General features: G+C 33.6%; 2 protein-coding genes across 7 annotated transcripts in view; both read left to right on the top strand.

The window, feature by feature from the left end:
• LOC143257493 (transient receptor potential cation channel subfamily V member 5-like) overlaps positions 1–6,370 on the top strand; it is a 74,080-nt gene extending 67,710 nt beyond the window's left edge. For 2 of the 3 annotated variants that reach the window (XM_076516257.1, XM_076516255.1), the window contains exon 17: positions 1,743–2,291. In XM_076516257.1, coding sequence (XP_076372372.1) covers positions 1,743–1,865 — 123 coding nt within the window. In that variant the 3' untranslated portion in view covers positions 1,866–2,291. Of the gene's footprint in view, positions 1–1,742; positions 2,292–6,073 lie in introns of those variants that run through there. The other variant, XM_076516256.1, reaches the window with a different exon arrangement.
• A 7,080-nt stretch (positions 6,371–13,450) lies between these two features.
• On the top strand, positions 13,451–26,594 carry LOC143257492 (SCAN domain-containing protein 3-like). Of its 4 annotated transcripts, none has more exons than XR_013031884.1 (2): positions 13,451–15,622; positions 17,389–20,575. XR_013031884.1 is itself a non-coding variant. In XM_076516252.1 (2 exons), the coding sequence occupies exons 1-2, from the start codon at positions 15,522–15,524 to the stop codon at positions 26,588–26,590; spliced, it is 1,068 nt and encodes a 355-aa protein (XP_076372367.1). In that variant the 5' UTR covers positions 13,483–15,521; the 3' UTR covers positions 26,591–26,594. The 4 variants fall into 4 exon arrangements, 3 of the variants coding, with proteins under 3 accessions (XP_076372367.1, XP_076372368.1, XP_076372369.1); XM_076516252.1 differs by lacking the exon at positions 17,389–20,575 and adding an exon at positions 25,528–26,594 and having other exon boundaries at positions 13,483–15,526; XM_076516253.1 differs by lacking the exon at positions 17,389–20,575 and adding an exon at positions 25,528–26,594 and having other exon boundaries at positions 13,483–15,622.
• Positions 26,595–26,724: the final 130 nt, after the last annotated feature.

Here is a 26,724-nt window from a genome sequence, read left to right as displayed (position 1 = left end):
GTGCGTGAGTCGGTCTTTCATTGGTGAGAATAAAGGTTTTCTGATATTGTGTTGTTTTTTTTTTCATTTGTAGTAGGATTTTGCTGTAATTGGTTTTCATGTGTTTTTATTGGGTTTGTGTTTATTAGTTTAAGTTTGTTTGTATCTGATAAGATATTCATTTTTTAAATGTATTCATTTGTGTTCATTATAACTATAGCATTGCCTTTATCTGCTTTTAGAATTTGGTGTTGTTTATAGAATTAATATATTTTCGTGTGAGTTTTTTGTGTTTTTTTTCTGTGAAATTGTGTTGATGGTTTTGCATGAAAATTCCTTGAAAAACTTGTTTAAGATACTATTTTGAGGTGTATTGGTGAAATAGATGTTTTCAGTTCTACCTCGAAAGATAGGTTGTTGGTTGTCGATAGAACTGTTGTCGAAGTTGTCTTATTTCTGGTGGCTGTTTTCTGCTGTTTTGTTGGTGTTTCGGTTTGTGTAGAGTAGATCACCAGTCTTCTAGCTAGGTGTTCCAGACAGGCTTTCATTTCAACGGATGGAATATTTCTAGGTGTTTCTGCGAAGTTGAGACCATTGTTGAGTATTATTGATTTGATTGATGTTGCGTTCTATGAGTCCGTAAATTTCTGGTTCAATAGTAAGAACGACAAGAAAAAGAGGATCCTCCACAACACAAAAGCTAGATAAACTAAGGTGCCAACAACAAAAAAGACACCAACACGACTAACCATCAACCAACCTCGTAATTAACAGATTCAACTTACAAATAAGCAATGAATAGAGAGATACATCTGCTAAACAAAGGACTCATACCATACCAACCGTCTTGGGATACATATTTGTGATCACTATAAAATAACCAACTACGGAACATATAAACATATTTGTGATCGTTATAGTATAACCAACAACAGAACATATAAACATATATGTAATAACTGTAATGTAACCAAAGACAGAATGCTGCAAATCAAATAAACACAACATAACCATATAAAACACCCAAATACTAAATAAAGAAACAAACATAAACAAACGCAAAATTAAAGAAGCCTTACTTATACAACAACTCAAACCTAAAATAAACCAATACAAAGGAACACTTTTATACCTATATTAATAAATATATCCAACATAAGCATGCCCTCTACATTCCTACACTCAATTACACAACCACCTTTAGCTTTCGGTCAATTACCTCTTTCTTTCTTTGTGAACCTGACCATGACCGAGAAGGTTGAAATGTTGTTCGCTCCTCTACATAGAGCTTTCTCTACTCATACCAACCGTTTTTACATATATAATTTTCTTTACAAGTGGGTTTTCTCGTCATCACGGAGAACATATAAACATATTTGTGATCACTATAACATGGAATAATTTATCAAAAGACAAAAAAGTTCACGGATAAACAGTGTCTCCAACACATAAATAAATAGAAATTATCTACTGTGGACGTTACTACAGTGCTAAAAACTCATGGAAGGAAACGTATGTCACAGTTCAGTACAACGCCGTTAGGTGGACATGATGTAATTAGAGAGGAAAGCTCAATAGCCTTAGACGTTCCTTCCTAATGAAAGAGAGAGCGTTCTGACTTTAAAAAACAAACAAATTCACTTAGGACGAGTGTTAACAATGGATATTTGTCGTTAAAAATGTTAAATTTTCTTTTTTTTCACTTAGTTGTTTAGTATATCTTGTCACTTTGAGAAAAGAAGCATGTTTTTTATTGTTCCTAGGAACAAGAGATGGAAGAGATGAGAGAACTAGGAGAGTTAAAGACTAAACATCTAGAGAACAAAAGACGTCAAGAGGCAGGGTCCAAGGTTTTATCCCCTCGTTTAAACCACCGAATACAATAAGCTTAAGAGTCAGTTAACATTCCTTCTTATTGTAGTCATCATAACGGGATATACTACTAAGTGTAATATATTCTTCCTTTTTACTTATGATTATGGTTAACTTTGTGTTGTTTAACAGAAGAATTACGTAATCTATGGACATTAACTGTTTTATTTTGGGTAGTTAAGGCTGACTCGCATTGTCTTTCTGTTTAGCTGGGCAGCGAAGTAAATAAATGTTTTCAGCACATCTCTTCGAATTGAGTTGCAAAAAATATGTGGACATGATTACGTCACTATATTTTGTTTCTGGCGATTTTTTTAGGTGAGTCCCTCTTTTCGTGGCTCGACCTGTCAAGACGTCAGCTTTACAGCTATCATATCTTAAAATGTAATGTAATACAAAGTTACAGAATAAATTCTTGAAGTAAATTGTTCTTGTTTTATGAAGTTGTCTCGGTTCTACCTTGTTTGGGCCCCGACATGGCGAGGTGGTTAGAGGCTCGACTCTAAATCTGAGAGTTGCTGGTTTGAATCCCTGTCACTCCAAATATGCTCTCCCTGTCAACCGTGGGAGTGATATAATGTGACGGTCAATTCCACTATTCGTTGATAAAAGAGTAGCTCACTAGTTGGCGATGGTTGATGATGACTAGCCGCCTTCTCTCTAGTCTTACACTGCTAATTTAGGGACAGCTAGTGCAGATATCCCTTATGTATCTTTGCGTGAACTTCAAAACACAAAAACAGTTCCTTGTTTGAAGCTTTCAACAAACTCGCTTCTTTCTCGCTTTGAGGTTTTCAATAGACTTGATGATGCCTCTTGTGTAACAGTAACATAACATTTTTAGATAAACTAAGTTTTGAAACAAACCAACTACAACGTGATATCAACTGTGTCCAAAACTCCAGTTTACTCTGTGATATTTTAAACTATTTCTTAAAATTCACTCATCTTTCTACAACTTTTTTATCTTATTTATTCCTTACGAAATTGAAAAATTAAAGGTATGTGTTTGTATTTGTAATACGGTCGATCTTATTAATAGGTAAAGGATTGTGAAACAAATTAATGAAAATGTAATAGAATATGACACTGAAACCTACATGATGTTTGAGTAAAACATTTAACATATGTTTTGGAGGAAATGAAATAAATATGTTGTTTAGTTTCGCTTCTGTTTCATATAATGTTAAAACAGTTAGTAAAACTGTTTCCTTAGTAATGTTTTATACATTCATAGCTAATTGTATTCAAATTAATGTTTGTTTTTTACACGTCATTAGCACATGTAGAACCCATGATTAATAAATAACAACAAATTTTTAATAGGGCTGATAAAAGTCGTTTACAAACAAGACCAACAGTTATGAATATGAAAGTTTTTATGACGCTTAGCCAGAGGGTACTTAGTTGCTCGCAGTGCATGGTTTAACACTAGCTAGTTCAGTTAGAGTAAATTATATTTGTTGCTACACGTAATTTAAGGACAACTGAGGTGCGCAGACAACACAGGTTTTCTCTGTTAAATCATTCTACATCGAAAATAGCAATAACATTGGAAGACAACAGAGTGTCTACTCTAGAAATTGCTAGTACAACCAGCGCTCAGCATATAGGTGTTGGGTACTGGTGATTAGAATATCATTGCAACTGTAATCACAACGAATCATTCAGAACGTATTCTAAACTAACTAACCTTGGAATGTTGAGTCGTAAGGCTTCTACTGGTCTCGTGGATACGTTTTATCATTGTATGGCCGGGTTTACACCAATTAAACATTATCAAAAAGGTCCTTCATCTTTTTAAAACTACTAAAACTTTCAAGAAATTCTTACGACATAGGGGAATATTAGACCTCTAATTCCAACACCTTTAGCTAGTTTTTTTTGTCTGTTCCCAAAATTTTTGTGACAACTCAGTGATTTCTGTAAACAAAATCAACCTCGTCAGTTGTTAGGTGCTAGTTAAAGGGTACTCAACTGATGATCTAGTGTAGAGCTGTTATAAAATGTTTAGTCGTAGTTTACCTGGTACCCACAACTGAAATTATATGTTCTTACAGAGTTTCGGCAGTTCTTCTGGTGGAAGTTATAACATGACTGAATGCAGTGTTATCACATTTCTACTTCGCCAGTTCAACACGTTGAGGTTTTAAAGTTATTGTTACTTTGTTTTAGTTATGTATGCATTTATCAGAAGCGTTATTGGCTGGGGTAGTAGTTTATCTACAGTTTTATTTGTTTGTTTGTTTTTGAATTTCGCGCAAAGTTACTCAAGGGCTATCTGCGCTAGCCGTCCCTAATTTAACGGTGTAAGACTAGAAGGAAAGCAGATAGTCATCACCACCCACCGCCAACTCTTGGGCTACTCTTTTACCAACGAATAGTGGGACTGACCGTCACATTATATCACCCCCACGGCTGAAAGGGTGAGCAGGTTTGGTGTAAAGGGGAATCGAATCCGCGAACCTCAGATTACAAGTCGAGATCTCTAACCACCTTGCCATGCGGGGCCGTTATATTCTGTGTCTAAATGCACTATCAGTGACTAGCTAATCAAAATGGGGAGAGGTCTCATAGGTTAATTAATTCTAATCCTGTCTGAAAGAATTTCAAGTGCCGCGACTATTGAAGATTTTCTCTTTATTTCTAGTAGCAGCAAAAAACGTTTCTTAGTGTAATCATTAGACAGACACCAGAAGGAAACGAAGGCTGTTGTCTGAAAACCATAAAATAGAGACTTGAAAAAATTTGTCCTCGTTTAAGGGTATCTGATAAGGATTGGCTTTAATGTGCTTGATGCAGTGCAGAACTTTAGATCAGCACGTGATAAGACTCGCCAGCAAGTGAAGGCAGATGTTCCACAGAACACACTTCCACTGGTTATTTTCTACTGTTTTTAGTCTAGAATTCAAACTAAAAATGGAATTAAACGTACACTTTGTGATGATAATGCATAATATACGTCGTAAACAAGTATAAAGGTTTACATACGATCAGTCTTACGTGAGGAAGTCAAATCATAATATTTTATGCAAAAATTTCATTAAGACACTTCAAGTACGCCCGGCATAGCCAAGCGTGTTAAGGCGTGTGACTCGTAATCTGAGGGTCGCGGGTTCGCATCCCCGTCGTGCCAAACATGCTCGCCCTTTCAGCCGTGGGGACGTTATAAAATGTGACGGTCAATCCCACTATTCGTTGGTAAAATAGTAACCCAAGAGTTGGCGGTGGGTTGTGATGACTAGCTGCCTTCCCTCTAGTCTTACACTGCTAAATTAGGGACGGCTACCACAGATAGCCCTCGAGTAGCTTTGTGCGAAATTCAAAAACAAACAAACAAACACTTCAAGTATAATTTCTTGAATGACCTCTCCAACAAGCGTTAATGTCTGTCCTCCACCATTTAGAAATAACGGGTTTTTGTTAGGTTTCTTTGTAAATCATTACAAGTTGTTGTCTACATTAGAATTTAGGTTAATGGAAAGACGTTTGGGAACTCTGGGTGGAAATAGTTCATTCTTCATATAATTGCTTGTCTGTACTCTCATATCGTGGTTAGTGGGTCAGTTCTTTCTTTACTAATATATCCTTGAGTAGTTATAAATTAGCCTTTGTGATAACTAAGTAGAAAGAATAAAGAAACAATTATACTTGAAACCTTATAATTAGACCTTGCAAGTAATGAAATATTAACTCTTAGAGCTAATGTATAACGTTAGAATATTAACCTTTGGAACTAATGTATACATTTAGAATATTAACTCTTGGAACTAATGCATACATTTGGAATTCTTGGAGCTAATGTTTTCATTTAGAATATTAACTCTTGAAACTAATACATACATTTGGAATTCTTGGAGCTATTGTATACATTTGGAATATTAACTCAACAATAACATCTTAACTTTATTAATTTAACTGAAATCTCTGATAGTATCTTTTAAGGTTTGAGAAAAAAATTCTTGAAAAGATTATATGTTATCACCGTTTTAATATAAATACATTTTTTCTCCAAACTTTAGACCTAATTATTTAATAACGTGTTTCATAAAGTGAACGTTAAAATAATCTTTTTTAAGAGTATGAATATTATTTTTATCAAAACAATTGTAAAATATCTATTCTAAAGTTTGAACATACAAAAACTTTTCAAGTTGACGAGTCTTCTGAATTTTGTAGATATTTGTTTTATAACTGAAAATATTAAAATTAATCCTTCCAGAAAATCACTTCTTTTGAAACATAACGTGGAAATCTTATTGCCGGTTACGTATTTCCGAAATCCTTCGCCCTCGGTGGCTCAGCGGTATGTCTGCGGACTCACAACGCTAAAAACCACGTTTGATACCCGTGGTGGGCAGAGCACAAATAGCCCATTGAATAGATTTGTGCTTAATTCAAAACAACAACAACCAAAATCCTTCTGTGACGTCATTTTCTTTAAAACATAAACGTATAACAGTTGTTTCCGATTATGTATTACCAAAATCACACGATATATGATTTCTTCTCGATTATGTTTACGCATTAAACTTACTTCTTCGGTGATACCATGTCTCTTATACACACTTATTCAATGATATCATGTCTTTTAGTCACACTTATTCAATGATATCATGTCTTTTAGTCACACTTATTCAATGATATCATGTCTCTTAGTCACACTTATTCAATGATATCATGTCTTTTTGTCACACTTATTCAATGATATCATGTCTCTTAGTCACACTTATTCAATGATATCATGTCTTTTAGTCATACTTATTCAATGATATCATGTCTTTTAGTCACAGTTATTCAATGATATAATGTCTTTTAGTCACACTTATTCAATGATATCATGTCTTTTAGTCACACTTATTCAATGATATCATGTCTTTTAGTCATACTTATTCAATGATATCATGTCTTCTAGTCACACTTATTCAATGATATCATGTCTCTTAGTCACACTTATTCAATGATATCATGTCTCTTAGTCACACTTTTTCAATGATATCATGTCTCCTAATCACACTTATTCAATGATATCATGTCTCGAGCATTAAACGATAAAGCCTTGTCAAAAATGGATGTTATTCGAATTTCTTAATAATATAACTTCTTTTAAAACGTGAACTTGTAAACTCTCAATAAGTTCGCGGTTAATTTTACGATAATGTAACGTGTTGATAAAAGAGTAGCCCACGAGTTGACGATGAGTGGTAATGACTAGCTGGCTTCCCTCTCGTTTTACACTGCTAAATTAGGGACGACTGGTGCGGATATCTCTCGTGTATCTTTGCGCGAAATTCAAACACAAGAGAAACCAACTAAACAAAACATATCATGTACTTGAAATCCGTAGCTTAATTGACTATGAAATATATATAAACAAACTAAATTAACATGAAATATGAAGCTAGGCTATCTGCGTCAAAAAACCGGTAAAAGATGTAAAAGTAAAATTAGTATGAAATGTAAAAATAAAGCACGTTAAACAAAACAATGTCTAAAATTCAGGAAAAAAACTTAAAAAGGACAATGACCCTTAAAAACTTAAAAACACAAGTGGACAGTGTCATAATCGTGAATATTAGGGATAAACCAGTGGAAAAAACGTCTAAAATGGTGCCGTCGTTCAAAGTCGTAACGATGGCACAATGGCAAAACGTGGACTATTATAACTTGAGTGTCACAAAGGCCACACACAGATGCATCAGTCCCAGATAAAAGCAAACGATGAGATAAAAAAACTGTAGTGTACTTAGGATAACTTCCTACATCTAATCCCTATGGAAATAAGATGACCAAAGAACAACAGAAGACATGATATGGAAAAGCTTGTTACGATATTGCTTACTCCAATTCGACTGCCAACTGGCGCGAAGCCGAGCCATCGATACTTTAAGTGATTCCAGGAACAGTAAAGAGATGAGGAGTTGATATAAATAGTACTGTATAATGTAGCTTATACATGATCCAGAGCAAGAGAAATGACATACAACTCGGCAGTGAACACAGAAACTGAAGAGTGGATACTGTGATCAGCAATCACCGATCCACAACAAACCATGGCAGATCCCACAGAGTCACTGATTTCGAAACATCCGTATAAATGGAATGGAGGAATGGTTTGAAGGATGTTCAGTAAAGAGAATATAATACTTTCAATGGGGTGAGGGGCTGATTAGTGGTGACAACAACGTCATCCAATGACACACTCCACTCAGCCAGCTGCGCCTGTATAGGAAAGTTGGAAGGAAGAATGGCAGACAGTCTATTTCAAACGAGTAAAGCCCACTGAGGAAGGATGACACAACCCCACGTGGAATGCTGTGGTAAGGATCCAAGTTTAATGCCATATTGCAACGAAAGTTGCAAACGGCGGATGTGAAGAGGAGGTTCATAGGATTCAGGACTAGCGAAAAATGGAAAGCCCCTGTGCCAAGCCAAAGCCCTAGATGGTGAATGAGGTCCAGAATCTTCAAGACCGAGGTCCTGGCAGAACAATAGACCTATTGTCCAGTTTAGAGAAAACAAGGACACGATAGATCCTGAGCATAGAACATCGATAGGTAGAAGAGGGGACATGGAAGATATTCCACAAACTACCAATCTTTATTAACACTGGTGTCTTGAAACGAGTTGTTACACGGTATCTGAATTCAAATTCTGAAGAAGGGTGACAGAGCTTCTGCACTGGATGGTATAAAAAACCTCTACCAGTGGGCACAAGAGATCACAAACAACCAGTTACCTTCTGGTGCTGAGTTTAGTAATGAAAGACATCTAATTTTGGATGTAAGATTTTTATATACGTATTTTAAGTTTGAAAAATGTTTCAACTCGGTTCTCACCTCAAGTACTGAAGGGATGATTTGGCGTGCTTTAATATACTCTTCCAAAAGGAAATACAGAAACCTTGTAGAAAATAAGGTATTTAATACAAATTAATCATGGCTCAAAATTTTGTTAGCGAGATAATCTGAACTTCTTTGAATACCGTGTTTGATTTGTAAGCAAGAAGTTAACTGTTTGTTTGTTTTGTAGAACTTCGCGCAAAGGAACACGATGGATACTTGCGTTAGTTGTCCGTAAAATTGGAAATGCAGGCTAGCCAACAACACCCACTCTTGGACTAATCTTGTCAGATCAGATAATAGAATTTAACCATCACTCTTATAATGCATCAACGGTTCCAAAGTTCAAAGCGTGATTTTGTGTGTGTGGGTTCCAGTAGAACGTGAATCCCATAATCTCAGCTACATAGTCTTGCATACTAAGCTGAACGTCTGGCTGGCTACTTTAACCAATCAAATGAAGTATCAAAAGACTTGGTTAATGAATATAAAACAGTACAAAGTTATTGGATGTATAATGTGGATCATTCTGAACAGTAATAAAAAACAAATCATCTAAGAGACATTGATATACTTTATTATTTTTTAAAAGTTTTTAACATCATATATAACTTAATCTGCTTTTGATTTGCCATTATCCGGGGATTTGGGGAGTAATTTTTCAAAACTGGCATGACTCAGTGACAAATGATGAATCGTATGAAAGATCGGGTTTCATACTTATTTTCAAATTTTTGGACCTAAAATCCATACAGATACTACGTCAAACTTTTAAGTGTTTTTTCACACAGAAATTAAACTGTTTTCAATAATTTCTACCAAATTTGCTTGATTGGGAAAAAAAAAACAGGGGAATGAATAATATTTTTAACTGGAATGAAAATGTAAGTTTCATGTTTATATTGTAAACACAAAGCTATAAAGTTTGCTATCTGTGCTATATCCACTAAGAGTATAGAAACTTGGTGTTAGAGCGTTGTGAGCCCTCAGACTTAACACTTGTTCGACACATGAAAGAGGAAGAATGTTTAGTGTATATGGGCAAGCATTGTTTTTGTTCAGATTTTAGGCCACCACTGAGAAACCTGGCATTAGTGTTTTTGCATGTCTAAAACTAGCCCAAGAGCTATAAAATAACATATAGTTCAGACTTTGTATGATGTAAAGGGAAGAGGGTGTCATTAGTCGTCACAAGGTGCAAACATGTGGAAAGGTTTTCTATCAGTATTCATATAACGGCTTTAAAGATGGTACAGATGCGGGAACATATTTTCTGCACAAAAGAAAAATTAGAGACATCAGAGAAAGCTACCACTAACTATAGGATCATACTTGCTAAGACTACTCTAGAAACAGTATTGGTCTTATTTATTACTTGAAACTTATTGATTGAGTGATACAGTCAGGATCGCCTGAATATACACACACTGATCAAATTATGTTAAGCGTTAGGTGTGGTAGAAACAAGAACCTCGCCATATCCTTCACTGTCATGTGGTTTGGATGAGTGTGTGGTATTGATGTTTTAATGAAAAGTTGTCAGTACTGGATGAATACCTACCGTGTGTCACGATGGCATACCAAGCACATGGACAGTAGTTGTATAGCTCTCTGAAGGTATAATGTATGAACTTCCAACCAATGTCTCACAGAAACACATTAAGTAGTTGATGTAGGTTAACCTGATGCTATCAGTTGGATAAAGTGGATATTTTTTTTTTGATAGAGCACGCTCCATCCAAGTGTCTGGATACGACTACAGGGCATATCCAACAATGTACATCCCATCAGCTCAGTTCCAACACGACAGTTCGATATGATGTATGTTAATAGCTCAATCAAATGAACTACATGCTAGGGTTGCTTCAAGATGTTAACAAACTGAAACTCCATGTCTTTAATGAGCCTCTCAGGATCGCATTTTTCAAGGATCCCAAGGTAGAAGGGGTAGATGTAGTTTGACAATAACGAGAAACACTCTACTGTATTACCTCAATCAAACTGATTGAAAATAAATGCTGCGGTACATATCTAGTGGTCCTAAAAGATTTAAATGAAAGAATACCAAACAGTATGAGAGTGATCTGACTGCTGTTATTGTCAGCTGAAACCCTGCACAGCCATTATAGGTGGGATTAAGTGCCTAAATTAAATGGTTAATCATTTAACGTTAAATGAAATGAAGTGTTATTTTATCATGTTGGTAGAATATGTATCATCTAGTTAAAACTTGTTTTCACTACGTTTTGAACTAATATAATTATTTTTTCTATCTCTAGATGGCAGTTATAACATACACAACTCAGCGATACGTATATACAACAGTAGCACGACTGCATTCTAGTGTGTGACCATATTTTGGCGTTGATGAAGTAAAATGTGGTTTGGATCGTGATTTAAGTAAAATGCCCCCCAGTGGCTCAGCGGCATGTCTGCGGACTTACAACGGTAAAAACCGAGTTTCGATACCCGTGGTGAACAGAGCACAGATAGCCCATTGTGTAGCTTTGTGCTTATTCAAAACAACTTGAAGTAAAAAATTATTATTATTACTAATTATTTTTGTGACGCTATTTTACTTGATGTTGTACTGACCCAGCAGATGGTGTCCGAAGGTTGTACGTACACGCTAGCATGTAATAAGAGGTTTGGTTCAGTTTGTTTTGAATTTCGCGCAAAGCTACACAAGGGCTATCTGTGCTAGCCGTCCCTAATTTGACAGTGTAAAACCAGAGGGAAGACGGCTAGTCATCGCCACCCACCACCAACTCTTGGGCTACTATTCTGCCAACGAATAGTGGGATTGACCGTAACCTTATAACGCCCCTACGGCTGATAGGGCGAGCATGTTGGGTGTGATGGGGATTTGAACTAGCGACCTTTGGATTACGAGTCGAGTGCCTTAACTACCGGGCCATGCCGGGCCCTGTGTAAAAAGAGAAGCTAATGCTGGTGCTGTTATGGTTACTGGCTTTGCTGCTCAGCGTTTTATTATTTTGAAGTACAGAGGTCATATATCAGTATATATATGTATCTTAGTTGAACCAGATAGGTCATATATTAGTAGATACGTATCTTAGTTGAACTAGATAGGTCGTATATTAGTATATATGTATCCTTTACAATAAACAGAAATGCTATTCTTACTTTTTATTCCCAGGTGGCAGTTAATCGCTGCTGTCAAAGGGCTATTTTCTTCTTTGTTCTGGCGCATAAGTCAATATTTCTTTGCAATTGAATTGTTTGTTACAGAGTGAAATGGAATAGTATACTTTTACATTATACAAATGTATAGTATACAGGCAGAGGTGTTCTTAATGTACAGTAGTGATACAAGAATGAATGTTTAGACCTTTCATCCCATCCACCAACAACAATAATAATGTACTTTGTGGTGTTCCAGTTTCGACAACAGAAGGCTTTTGTTGGATGCATGGAAGTCGATAATATCCTTGTACTCTTTTCTTAATTCTTTACAGGCTAACAAGTGTGCATAGAAAAACGAATGCTAAGAGCCTGTTTAATCGACTTACTAGAACAAATTTCCAGAGATATGTCTATAAATGATTTAGCGTTAAATGGTACATATTGATAACCTTCTGTAGGACAGCTGGTTGATTTGACTGGATATTTTCTCCATGGAGTCGTGCCTTATTGTCATCTAATCTGGCTGATTTTCTCATGCTACAATATTTTTAACACATTATTCTTACAGTATGAAGATATATCGTGATAATGTTTTCTAAACACTCTGAATGTTTATCTTGATATTAAAGCAATAGGCCGAAGCCATTTGATATACTTTCGTGGCAAGTTATGTGTCGTTCCTGGACTCTTTACTTCTGACAGAATGATAATAAATTTTTTGAACGTTTGATCTACCCATTGTGATGACTTACTTCCATTTTCACAAGACATATATCATTCGTACAGCTTTTGACAATTGGGCTTCCATTTAGCTATGAGTCTTAGGAAACTCATTTGAACAAGAACTTGCCGATTTTGTACATGCAATTCTGTGTAAGTTATTATCTTTGAATTACAAGGAAACTTCTACTTCAGCTATAATAGGTCACTTTTTCTTGGTAATTTCTCCAGTTACAAGCTTCTTTAGTTATCTTTACTCCCTCTGGTGCTCAACAAATAGCCTGTTCTTTACCTGTATAGTTCAATACTATAAATATGCTTTTTACAAATATTAAAATTTCGTCCCTTGTATTAGAAAGTCATATATTACAACCACTTAATGAAAAGATATATTTTGAAGAACCATCTGCATTTGTAAATCACCACATTTTAACTGAGTTGCAATAAGAAGGCCAGGGTTTTAACCTTTTTAGTTCTAAGCTGCAAGGATGGCCATGGGCAAGGTTATTTTATCCACAAAATGCTACTATGTATTTAAAAAATCTTCTGGTACAATAAATTATGGACAATTAATGCAGATCGCCCTCGTAAAATTCAGTATAAACCAAAAATGAATTTATAGTCATATTATGACACCACTTGGGTGAAAATCAGAACATGACCAGTAACGAAACCAACCTACAGATAAACTGAGTGACTTAGCCATCAGGCCATTCCACACTTGGTGGAGGAAAGAAGATGGAGAATATGTCTAGATAACTAATGAGGATTAGGTCTAACACGTGTGTATGTGTGTTAGCGTACTCTGTATAAAAGTATACAGTAAGCAAAAACGTTAAACAGTATAGCCATAACACGAGTAACATATTGTGAGGTTGAAATTATATTGAGTAAAACTGTTAGGTACATATGTCTCCATTGCAGTATTACAAAGGGCTTATATGTTATCATGAAAGTGTTACAGAGGAGGGCTTATATGTTATTATGACAGTGTTACGGAGAAGTGCTTATACGTTATCATGGTTACAGAGAAGGTCTTACACGTTATCATGGCAAAAAAAATAAGACAGAGAAATTTGTAAAGGAATACGCGTACCTTACTGAAGAAATCATATCTGCATTTTAACAAGTTAAATATACAGCTGGGAATATATTTTTTTCTCAAAACGTGATTGGCCACTTCTGCTGCAGCAGACTAGTAACGCTAAATTCACAGCTCATCCATGCTGCTTGGAGAAACGAAGTAAATAAAGTGAAAGCTTCCTTAGAAACTATGAGAACAAAAGTTATTTAAATATTCAGTCAAACAAACAACGTTTGCTAACAAATCGTCTGCCACACGATTAATTTATTTCCTCCAATTCCTGCAAAAAAACTATGATATTGCTGCATCTTCAAAATTTTTAAGCACGAGCAAGCACATGACACCTTACATCATCAACTTATGTAATATATGCGAGTAAATTCAGTGTTCTGTTCATGTGTATGGGAATTTATATAATTGAGACAAATCTGAATAAATTTCCAGGGCGGAGTTCTTAAACCTCGACCTATCATAGAAACCGTATGTAGAAATAATTTATTATAAAACAAAAACATATTTGTAATTACATATCAAAATACAACACTTGACACTCGGAATTATTGAGGAATCCGAGATTTCATTTCAAATGTAAACATCTCAAGAAAGGTGTGACTAGACAAAAATTACAAACTGTTTTAGCGGACTCAGTTTTCATCCCTTTCAAAATCCTCGTATGTATATGACGTCACTGAATGTAATATCTGTGGAACTAGCACGTGCTTGCTTCTGTATAAACAAACATTTACAGTGTACATTTCCAAGTGACCTTACTGATCACCCAACGTCAGCAGGAAATAACCACCAAGTTTTATTCCTCCTGGTAAAACCACAGTTCATTAGAGTATTTGTAACAAGACCGGAAGTAGTGGGAAAATGTTGCAATCTGGGAAAGATGCAGTCGTAGAATTATAGGCTATGTTGATTCTTACTTGCTATAAGCACTGCCATCGGAATTTTGGAACTTTTCATGAAGAAACGTTTAATCTTTCTGTATATTTATATTTTACTTTATGGTTATTTTATTTCCTAGAGGGAGATTTTTTTAATGCCAAATGATAATCATGTGGCTTTATCGAAAATTTTCTTGAGAGTTGGATAAACAAAGTGAACGTCATATAATCCAATTTAGATGTGTCCAGAGGAAGTTATTGAAAAATTCGTGCGTTTGTTACAGAGATGTATTTCTAACTGGATTAGAAAATTTGCTATTCAGCTTGCCTGTTACTTCAGTTTCGTGAATACTGTAATAGTGTTCACAAAATACCAGAAATACAAGAAGTATTGTACATACGGAAAAAACAACAAATAAGTGAATATTTACGTTATTTCTGAAGATATGCCTGTCGTTGGTTTATTAAATAGTGCAAGTAGCAAAGTTTGTAGTCGAAAAAATAAATCACTTTCGTTATTATTAAAAGGACTAGACATTGTATTGTCATTCGTATCGAATAATTCACAAACCACACCTACTAATAGAAATCTTACAATACTGTTGATGATAAAAGATAATTAACAAGGTTATAATGTTCATAGAAATTTGTATGTTGTTCCATTATCTGTTTTCTATAATGGCATTAACATTTCTTAGTGGCTTGATATTAATATGTTTAATACAAACAGGATAATAGCAAATGTTGCCTAATACAAGGTATGTTCTCATGGTAGGAGCTGTAACTTTACGGACTTACAGCTCAAAAATACGAGGCTCAGTTCTTCAGAGAACCAATCAAACTGATTCACTTCCAGTATCAGTATCAAAACTGATTCACTACCATCAGGAAAACTAATTGAAAATACTGTTCCTCACCTTCTTACTGAAAACAGTGTGTTAATTGAAAACTTAGATGAAAATAGAACATTACATCTGAAGCAAGATAATGAGGTGAGAGAGTTGTTGACAGTAGGTGTCGCAACTGTACCTATGTTTAGTTCGACAAGGTTTTGGTACTGCAACTTCCTTTATTTGGACTAGGTGTCAGTATGTATCTTTTTTTTTTATTTTGATTAGGTGTCGGTATATAACTTTATTTTGAACAAGGTGTCACTATGCATCAATCTTTATTTTGACTAGGCGTCAGTATGTATCTTTCTTTGACTCGGTGTCAGTATATAACTATTTTGACTACGTGTCAGTATTATCTTTATTTTGACTAGGTGTCAGTATGTATCTCTTTATTTGAACTATATGTCGGTATGTAAGTTTATTTTGAACTGGGTGTTAGTATGTATCTTTATTTTGACTATGTGTCAGTAGTATCTTTATTTGGAATTAGGTGTCAGTATGTATCTTTATTTGGACTAGGTGTCGGTATGTAACTTTATTTTGACTAAGTGTCAGTATGAATCTTTCTCTAGTTATACAATAATATTATTAAGTGTTTTCAAAATGATTTACACGAGGTAATGATGAACCAAAATATCAATTTTTTTTTAATTCACCATCTAAAATTTGCAACAACACGTGCATTAAGGGTTCACTAATCACTTCTGTAAATCAACTACTGAAACCTGAATTACATTCCAAAGTGAATAAGAAGAAAAAAATATAATCAACAGCTTGTAGACTTTAACCAGCAACACGAAACCTAACAATCAAGTTTTCAAAACGTGGTTAGATCAGAAACTGTTGTTATTGCATGATTTGATTTCGAAAATCATTGCAATTTTTCTGTGATGTTTTCCACTATCAGTAATATAATGGTGAAATTGTATTAACAATTTTAATATTACAAAGCAGTAACTGATAAGTTTTAGTGTTTCATAAACATATAATATGATGTAATAATAACAGAATAGTAAGATTTAATACTAAATTGAGCAAATGGAGCCAAATAAGTTCAAGCAAACTTCACTGAATTTACTTCAGCGCCGAATACGAAAACTGATTATATTCTTAGGACTAATCTGTATATAATCTACTCATATAATTTATAGAGACAGAATTGGATGTTACTTAATTTGTAGAAGAAATCAATGTGCTTTGTAATTTTAGAATTATTTTAAACATGATATTTAGTCAATACTCCCTTTGTATTACAAGTTTGTACGAATCTTTATTAATGATAAAATAGTGACATATGTACAAGAGGTTTATAAACTTAAATATAATGTATTTAATCGAAGTTTACAAATTTTAAACATTCACGACAGAATTTTGAAAGGTATGTATTGTATTCACGGATGTATTTATTATAAAAGTAAACTTAGTCGACTACATAACTAATTCTGATTAAAAGTAATTGTGGTTAACGTTTCAAACAAAGAAAGTTAATAAAACTAAAAATTTTACTTCCTACACTCGTTTGGTGAGCATGCATAACGACAATAAAGGGTTTTTGTATAGGTTGAAGTTCATAACAAGATGTCTATTTAAAGCTTAATCGTCTCAAAACGAAATTCCTAATACTAAGGTTTATATTTCATTATTTAAAGCACGAGACTGTTACGATATTCTGGATAAAAGATGTAAACAAAATACGTTTTCCATAGTCGTAATAAACTTTATATATTTTGTTTTAAGTTCTAGCAAATATTGATATATGTTTCATACGTTATCCAGGTTAAAACATTTTCATAAATAAATGTAAATAAAATATTCTAGCAACAAGAAGCGTCGCTGATACTCAAGAACCTGACTTACATTATTAAGACTAACCTTTATGAAACCTACTCAAAAATTGCAAGGCTGTTGTACACTAATGACATAGGTTCATAATTGATTGAATACATTTTGTTCTCTCTTAGAAGAAGGCAAAGTGTGTGAGGAATAACAATTTTAAAGATTCAAGGCAATAATACGAAATATATGGGATACTTAATGTCCTCGAGGGAAAAGAAGTTATGTCAAATTTTTACGGGAAATCACATCTTACCCTCGAACTTAAAAGTAGGCAAAGCAACTTTCGGGAACACGAGCAGTGAGATTGGCTACTGGATGATTCTTACGTCATACAAACGTTTCCAGAAAGGAAGATACAGTAATGTTCAGACAAAGAAGAAAATTAAAAGGTTTTTGAAAATCCCTTGTTTTTAAGGCATGTTATAAAGTTGATTTTATTTGTCATATTAAACTCTTGTTTCATGAGACAATAAAGCTGATTTCTCATTAGATTTACATAATACAGATATCTCAGAAAACACTAAACAAATTTACTTGTATTTTTAAATTTCTTTCTCTGAGTAAAAATAAGCTAAATAATATGTTTTCCAGAAGTGTGAGTCGTTCCACCAATTAGAAGTTTTATTTTCCCATTCTCTGGAACAAATATTACTTTCTATCAATTGTCTAAAGTGCATATGATGTTGATTTTTTAAATTTGCATTTTATTAAAGTTATTACAAATGTTAAAAACCGCTAAAGAATATTTGGTATTTTTAAATTAGAGAGTATTTGAGACTAGAGAAACGTGATGTAACTTAAGCATATAACTTAAAACCCCTGTATAGCTAGTTATTAATGCAACCATACAAACCCATAACTTTATTTCTATATCATTACCATTTTTGCATTTTGCTTATGTAGCCTTATATCAATTAATATTTTCATATAAACATCCCAAAACAATTTAGGATTGAAATATAATTATGTATATGTATATATACATACTTTTTCTCTTAAAAAACAATAAAAAACAACCTAGGAAGTACAGAATATATTATTTTGCGGGTGATACCTTTCAACTGTTTCACCTTACAAAATCTCTGCCATAGAGTTATCAGCCATTGTTTATAATTCAGTACTTCAGTTATCAAACGTAAACTAACAACGTTGGTTTCAAAGTTAGATTCGTATAAGGGTGTCTAGGCTGCTCTTATTATATGCAAAGCACTTTTTGTAATGAAATGTTTGCAAAATGGAAGTAAAAAGGTACTAATTTTACAAAAGCATTTACACAGCTTATCAACAAGTGACGTCATGTTAAAACTTCACCTGGTGTGTTTAATTTCGATATAACGATATACCAGAAAATTTTATACAACGGGGCACTTTATTTTCACATAAAATAACTTAATACTTTGTAAAATAAATATCTGAGTTTTGTAGTAAAAGGAGACGGTTTAGGTTTTGAAAAATGATATAAATATTTAAATGATTTACTTTACAGGAAAAGAGAAAGTTTTAAGAGTAGCGACTCAATTTTTATAATATATATTACAGGAAAAACAGAAAATTTGAACATTGGTAGAACTGTTTTAAATTATATGTTTTACAATAAACTACGGAAGTTTGAACATTGGTAGAACTGTTTTGGATGGCATGTTGTACAGTAAAAATAAGATGATTTAATAGCTTGTAGAACTGTTTTCATGGTATGTTTTTTATTAAAAGGAGGAAGTTCTGATCAGTTTGCATCTGCGTAGCTTCTCTACGTGCCCCCACATGCTTGAAAAACATTTTCACATATCATACAGTTCAGTTAAACTTGTATCGGTACCAAGATTTTCGTTTTGCTCTTTATTAATAATATATGTTCCGTACATGTTTATAACCTTCAATACAAATGTTTAGTTATAAAGTCTGGAAGTTTTCTTTCTTTTTTTTTTCGTTTCTGTTCTTAAATTACATGTTAACTTTCCGCCGTTTTCTCTTCAGTCGGTTTCACGTAGTTCTTAAGACTGTTACTAGACTGGCGCCAGTACTTAAGTATTCGTCATTGTGTAACACGTTTTTACCAGTTTCTTTCCCTTCGGACAAACAGACTAGTGGTCCAACAAGGCTTAACACGTATGGCTTTAGAAATAAACGTTCTTTTTATGTCATATTTCGAGAAACTTTGTCCAGGGTGAAGATCTGGCCTATACCATAGACTCGAATAGGGGATTTGAAACAGGAATCTCTTATCAGATGTAAATCAGTCAGGGCAGGAGACACGAACACACAAAGAGACATGTGGTAGTATCAATGTATAGTTTTGCACATGTGCACTGCAGTAAATAGTGTTGCTTCATAAACAGTAATTACTTTAAGTTTCTCACAGAACTTCGTGGAAGAGAAATAATAATAATAATAAAATGATTTTCTAAGCAATTATAAGTCAAATACGAACTGCTAATATGTACTTTATTTAACTTACATTTCCTTGTATTTCTCTCAGCCTGTCTTATTTTTTGATTCATATATTTGTGGCTCAAACTTTTGCATCTTCATCATTCAGTCGTTTTTTTTAATGTTTTGATTCAGCAATATTTTCGTTAACGAAAAATAACGAATTTCTGTTAACAAAAACTAAAACTAAACGCTTCTTCAAAACGATCACAAAGGAATGTTACAAATCTCAAAACAGCAACAGCAGTTGGTAAGAATTTGTACACTTGGAAAGGTTTCAATTTTCAACTAATTTTCTCTCAAAGGCAAAAGTTTTAAATTTTCTTATGGGATTGGAAAGACCAATAAGGTTCATTTCATGAATATTACTGAATTTACTAGGAATAACCGTCAGCACAGAGTAAGCTCTCTTGTCACATACTCATAATCATAATGGACACTAAAAAACAAATTATTTTTCGACATTGTTTTGTAGGTTGTATACTGTGACTTTAAATATTTATCTCTGCTGACATCAGTGGCGTATTTAGGTAGGGGCTCAGTCCCAGGACTTATGATCTCAATGGAGGACCATTGATAATTTTATTCTATGTAGATTACATTGGATGTTGGGCCCAAACAACTTTAAATCCGCCACTGGCTTTTGTCAATGTTGTGGCTATAGTTTGGATTATGTAATATAGTAAACTGTTACGTTTGTAAGTTTTCATTTTCTGAAAGAAAGGAGTATTTGATTAAAATTATATTTTTATTACTTTCATTTAATTCATATATTCTTCACACCACGAGATATAACTTGTCAGAGTAATTAGTAGTAACTATACACCTAAAATAATCACAATATAAACACGTTATTTTAATTTATAACTCAAAATGGAAAATAAAGTTAAATTGAAATGCTCAAAAGTAAAAGAGACTACTACTTAATTAAATAAGCAAAACGAAATCAAAACTAGAGCTAAAAATTATTTTTGAAACTAAAATATCAGTCTTTTTTTCCCTCACGTTTCCAAACAGTGACGCCATTTCTCTTGCTCTTAGAACCCCCAACGGTATGTCTGCGAACTTCTAACGCTAGAAACCGAGTTTCGATACCTGTGGTGGACACAGCACAAATAGCCTGTCACTGTTATACGTAAACTACAAAGCAATAATTTATTTCCCTCAAAACTTTCTATTTCTTCTTTAACGTATACTTAAGACAAATGAGTGACGATTTGTCTCATATCCTTTGTCTCTTTACATTCATTACGCTTTGATCTTACGTAACTTTTCTTCTTTCTTATGTTTATCAACTTATGTATTTATTACTGTTTCTTCTCCTGTTTCTATTGTTTCTACTCTTGTTCATTCTAGGTCTCCATTAATTTCGATTACACACTTTTATGACACTACTTCACTATTTTTATTGACTTCTGGTTGCTCTTGCGTAGCTTCCACTTGTAACTTAGCTATCTTTTCATTAAAAACTGATTTTTTTTTTTTTTTAGATTTGCCATATTTTTAAAGCTCCCAAATCATATTCTTTAAAATAACACGCGGTTTAACATTCTATCTTTATGAAGGGTTACTAGAAAAGTGTTTTAACATTCTATCTTTATGAAGGGTCACTAGAAAAGTGTTTTAACATTCTATCTTCATGAAAGGTCATTACAAAAGTGTTTTAACATTCTATTTTCATGAAGGGTCACTACAAAATTGTTTTAACATTCTATCTTCATGAAGGATCACTAGAAAAGTGTTTTAACATTCTATCTTCATGAAGGATCACTCGAAAAGTGTTTTAACATTTTATCTTCATGAAAGGCCACTAGAAAAGTGTTTTAACATTCTATCTTCATGAAGGGTTACTAGAAAAGTGTTTTAATATTCCATCCTTAGTATTATTACCGAATATAAATCGATAATTTTCGATATTTTTACTTCAAAACGAAAATATTTGTTTTATCTCGAGGTAAACTCGAAGGCTAACACCACTAGTCATCCCTAATTTTGAAATAATATAAGAAAGGCTGTTTTTGGAATTTTGCACAAAGCTAATCGAGGGCTATTTGTGCTAGCCGTCCCTAATTTAGCAATGTAAGACTAGAGGGAAGGCAGCTACTCATCACCACCCACCGCCAACTCTTGGGCTACTCTTTTACCAACGAATAACGGGATTGACCGTCACATTATAACGCCCCCACGGCTGGGAGGGCGAGCATGTTTGGCACGACTCGGGCGCGAACCCGCGACCCTCAGCCTTAACGCGCTAGGCCATGCCAGGCCCATAAGAAAGGCAAGAAACGTTAGAAACCGCCTACCTTGCAGATATTCTAATAGTAGAACTTAATAGTCGATCTTATAACTCACTCATGACCCCAAGCGCTATTATTTATTTTTCAGCACGTACGGGGCACGATCTAAGAAACCCCACCCTCAAGATGCAGTTGATCACTAAGCTGTGTGTTTTAGTCCGCCCATCTTAAAAAACAAGGTTTTTATAAATTTTTGAATGGCGTCCACATTTTTTCTCATACACATGTAATTCTAGGTGACAGCACTGAGCCAAAATAGGGGTTTGTTGTTTGAGCAAATAATGTGTACAGGATGTCCAACCATGTTACCTTGCTTTTTTTATTTACGACCCCTATAAGCAATTATAAAATTCCTAATTTTGTAGTGTGTGTTTTTTTCAAACAAAAGAAACGTAACTTTCGACAGAGAATAAGTAGACACTGTGATTAAATTTGCAAATCATCCAAAGTAACATTATCTGCTAAATGTAGCAACACGCATGAGTGTGCGATAAGATAACCTTATACGTGTTACAATTGCTTCCTTCAAAGTGAATTTTGCTAACCCTAATAACAAGCTTGTGTCTGCGCTGTCTAGAATCGTATTTTAAGAAATATTAAGATGAGTAAGCGTTTCGGTGAATTTGTCCATGAATACAAGTCCATATTGTATTCAGTTCATGCCCGATCACAAGGATGCAATAGCTTATACAACTGGATAAACCTGGAAACACAATTAAATGACCTATACCAGTTTGCTAAGCTGTTTTTTATTGCATGAATTATTTACAATGTAAACACTAGGCGCACCACTTTCATGACTGACGTCTGTTCTCTGATTACGAATGGAAAATCATTACGGAAGGAAAGTTTCAGGAGATTTTGGAAGATGTCTAGTATCAGGTGCTATTTATATGAACTAACGTTACCATTACAACGTGTAATTGATTTATAATACACATATATATAACTAGCCATGAAGACATTACTCGAACTACATTTTTTACAATTTTATTTTACATACATACATCACTCTAATTAAATTATTACATTAAACATACATCCGTATTATGACATGTTTTATTGTACTAAAGTTTAAGCTTCTAATGTAACAAGTTTCAGTATTCTTCTTTTTATGCGAAAGGTAATCTGTAATTTTAACAATTTCAACGCCCCGGCACTCCACTCGTAATCTGAGGGTCGCAGGTTTGAATCCCCGTCACACCAAACATGCTCGTCCTTTCAGCTGTAGGAGCATTATAATGTTACGGTCAATCCCACTATTCGTTGGTAAAAGAGTAGCCCAAGAGTTGGCGGTGGATGGTGATGATTAGATGCCTTCCGTCTAGTCTTACACTGCTAAATTAGGGACGACTAGCGCAGATAACCTTCGTGTAGCTTTGCGCGAAATTCAAAACAAACTAAACAATTTTATACAAGCTAAATTTCAAGCTTCTGACAAATTCCAAATGTTCGTCTTATTATATTAAAAGTAAAACTACACTAGAGACAGGTTTACATTCTTCATGTTATTATATTAAAATTTAAACTACACTGGAGACAGGTTTACACTTTTGTGTTATTATATTAAAGGTTAAACTACAATGAAAACAGGTTTATACTTTTCGTGTTATTATGTTAAAAATTAAACTACAATGAAGACAGGTTTATAGTTTCCGTGTTATTATATTAAAAGTTAAACTACACTGAAGACAGGTTTACACTTTTTGTATTATTATATTAAAAGTTAAACTACAATGAAAACAGGTTTATACTTTTCGTGTTATTATGTTAAAAATTAAACTACACTGAAGACAGGTTTACACTTTTTGTATTATTATATTAAAAGTTAAACTACAATGAAGACAGGTATGTACTGTTATTATATTAAAATTTAAACTGCACTGGAGACAGGTTTACACTCTTCGTGTTATTATATTAAAAGTTAAACTACAATGAAGACAGGTATGTACTGTTATTATATTAAAATTTAAACTACACTGGAGACAGGTTTACACTCTTCGTGTTATTATATTAAAAGTTAAACTACAATGAAGACAGGTATGTACTGTTATTATATTAAAATTTAAACTACACTGGAGACAGGTTTACATTCTTCGTGTTATTATATTAAAAGTTAAACTACAATGAAGACAGGTATGTACTGTTATTATATTAAAATTTAAACTACACTGGAGACAGGTTTACACTCTTCATGTTATTATATTAAAAGTTAAACTGTGAAATGTATGATCTGTTTGTTTTGTCCAGCTAAAGACTTAGATGAACTTATAAGCTATTTGTTACTGCTGTTACACTAAATGGCAAAATGTATATATAACATGTTTAATCTATTCGTGTTGTTAATCTAAACGTTAACCTGAACTTCTAACAGTTTTTCAGTGTTTGTTTTATTACATTGAGTCTCATTTGTTCACATTGTAACACTAATTTGTACTTGTGACGGTTTCAATGTTCATGTTGTTACTATAAACGTTAAACTGTGCTTGTTTTAGGGCAGGGGTGGCCAACCTATGGCGCATTGCACGATTACAAGTGGCCCAGAGATGAGAATGTACGTTTGCGGGTATATGAGTGTGAGTCCATTTATTAGGAGTTTGAAGTTGATGTGTGTGTGTTTGTCATTTGTGTTTGTGTATGAAAACGTTTGGTGCAAGGATTTGTTATGTAATTCAGTATATATCTTTATATCAAGACATAATAGAAAGAAGAGAAAGAGAAACTTAGATACAGAAACAGCAACCTAAAACGCATACGTGAATACACAAGAAGATATAGATACATTGAAACAAACATAAATTTAAGGGTCAGATTAACTGTACGTTACAAACCGGATGTTAAATATTGTAACAAAAAGTGCAGCTCAGTAGAAGTATTTCATTTTTCGCATTGACGTGAGTAAAAGTTTTCCTCCTTACACATACGCATGCATACATGAATGAAAACATATTCATAATAAGCAAGTATTTATTCTTTTTTTAAATTGAATTGAGTTAATTCTTTTAAAATTAAATAGTAATTTTTGTATTAATATTGAAATTTTTATAAAATATTTTGTAAAAGTTCAAATATCTGAAAATCTCAATGTTTTATACATCATTTGATGCAGTTTTTTGCAGAATTTCACTCTGATTACGAATATATAAATTAAATCAAAAATTTTTTTCAGTTTTTTAATTTTTAATTTTTTAGTTATTATGACTTGGTTTAATAGAAGGCTGAAAGGACATGAAAGATTTCCTATAATCATTGTTAGAGAATAGTATCACAAAAAAGACTGCTCATAATCATTTTTAAATAAATTTTCTAGATAAAAAGTAATAAATAATGATTTTTTAATTTAATATGTTTAGTTTTTTCAAACATTTTGTATAAGTTCAAATGTTTGAAAACGATAAAACTGTTGCAGTTTTTCAAGCTGATTACGAATATATGAATGAAATCTAAAAAAATTTCAATACTCTCATGGATTAAACAGGATCAATGATCCTGTGGGATGTACTAGTAATAATAATAATATTTTTTTTCGATTTTTTATAGTCCCATTACAGTGAAAAAGAACATGAGCAAAAGAAAAGCAGAAAGCGATAGCAAACGTCAGTTTAATGAACTGTGGGAAAATGAGTTCTTATTTATTGCGAGTCCTTCAGGAAAACCAATGTGTATTGTTTGTGAAAGCACCCTCTCAGATAACAGAAGACATGATCTTAGCAGACACTATAAGAAACACCAAGTTGAAGTAGAAGAAAAACAAAAGTTAATGCCTGGCTCTGAGTTACGGAAAGTATATGTGATCAAGAAAAGAGAGGATATGAAAAAGAGGCGAAATCTCTTTGTAAAGAGAAGTTGTGAAAGTTTGGCAATGCTCGAAGCATCCTACGAAATCGCCTTTGTGTTGGCTAAAAAGCATATGCCTTTCTCTGACGGTGAATATATTGTTAAACCATGCCTCCAAAAATTTGCAAAATGTCTTGGTGATAAAAGTATTGAAAGAAAGGTAAACGAAATCGCTCTTTCAAAGCAGACACTTACAAGACGCATTGAGGAACTTTCTCATGATGTATTTGAGCAACTGAAGGAACGTGTCCATGCGTGCTCTTTCTTTTCATTAGCTTTGGACGAATCTGCTCACATATGTGATGTAGCCCAGTTAAGTATTTTTATAAGAGGAATTGATGATAATTTTAACATATTTGAAGAACTTATTGGCCTTAAATCACTCCATGGAAAAACTAGAGGGTCAGACATATTTGAGAAAGTAAAGTCATGTTTAGAAAATCAGCATTTAAACTTTAGTAAACTCTTAAGTGTCTGTACTGATGGAGCACCGTCAATGATTGGTAGAGTTGCTGGAACTGTAGCCTTGCTCGAAAAGTTTTTAGGTCGTCCTCTTCTAAAATATCATTGCATAATACACCAAGAGTCTCTGTGTGTAAAAAATTTGAATTTGCAGCATGTTGTGATACCAGTTGTAAAATGTGTGAATAAAATTAGAGCTAAAGGATTAAATAGGAGAGAATTCAGAGAATATTGTGAGGTGTTAGATATGGAATATGGTGATCTCATCCTTCATTGCGAAGTGTGTTGGCTTTCTAGAGGATAAGTTCTCAAAATATTTTGGAAACTGAAAAATATTGTACATGATTTTCTGGACGAAGAGCTCCCCAAGGAAAGGGTCCTTTTGTGTAATGAAAAGTGGATGTTTGATTTAGCTTTTTTAGTTGATATTACCAGCTA

Source organism: Tachypleus tridentatus, chromosome 7 (assembly GCF_004210375.1).
Source record: "Tachypleus tridentatus isolate NWPU-2018 chromosome 7, ASM421037v1, whole genome shotgun sequence".
NCBI classification, from domain to species: domain Eukaryota; kingdom Metazoa; phylum Arthropoda; class Merostomata; order Xiphosura; family Limulidae; genus Tachypleus; species Tachypleus tridentatus.
The sequence above is the reverse complement of the archived record's forward strand: the minus strand, read 5'-3'. Positions and strand labels throughout refer to the sequence as shown.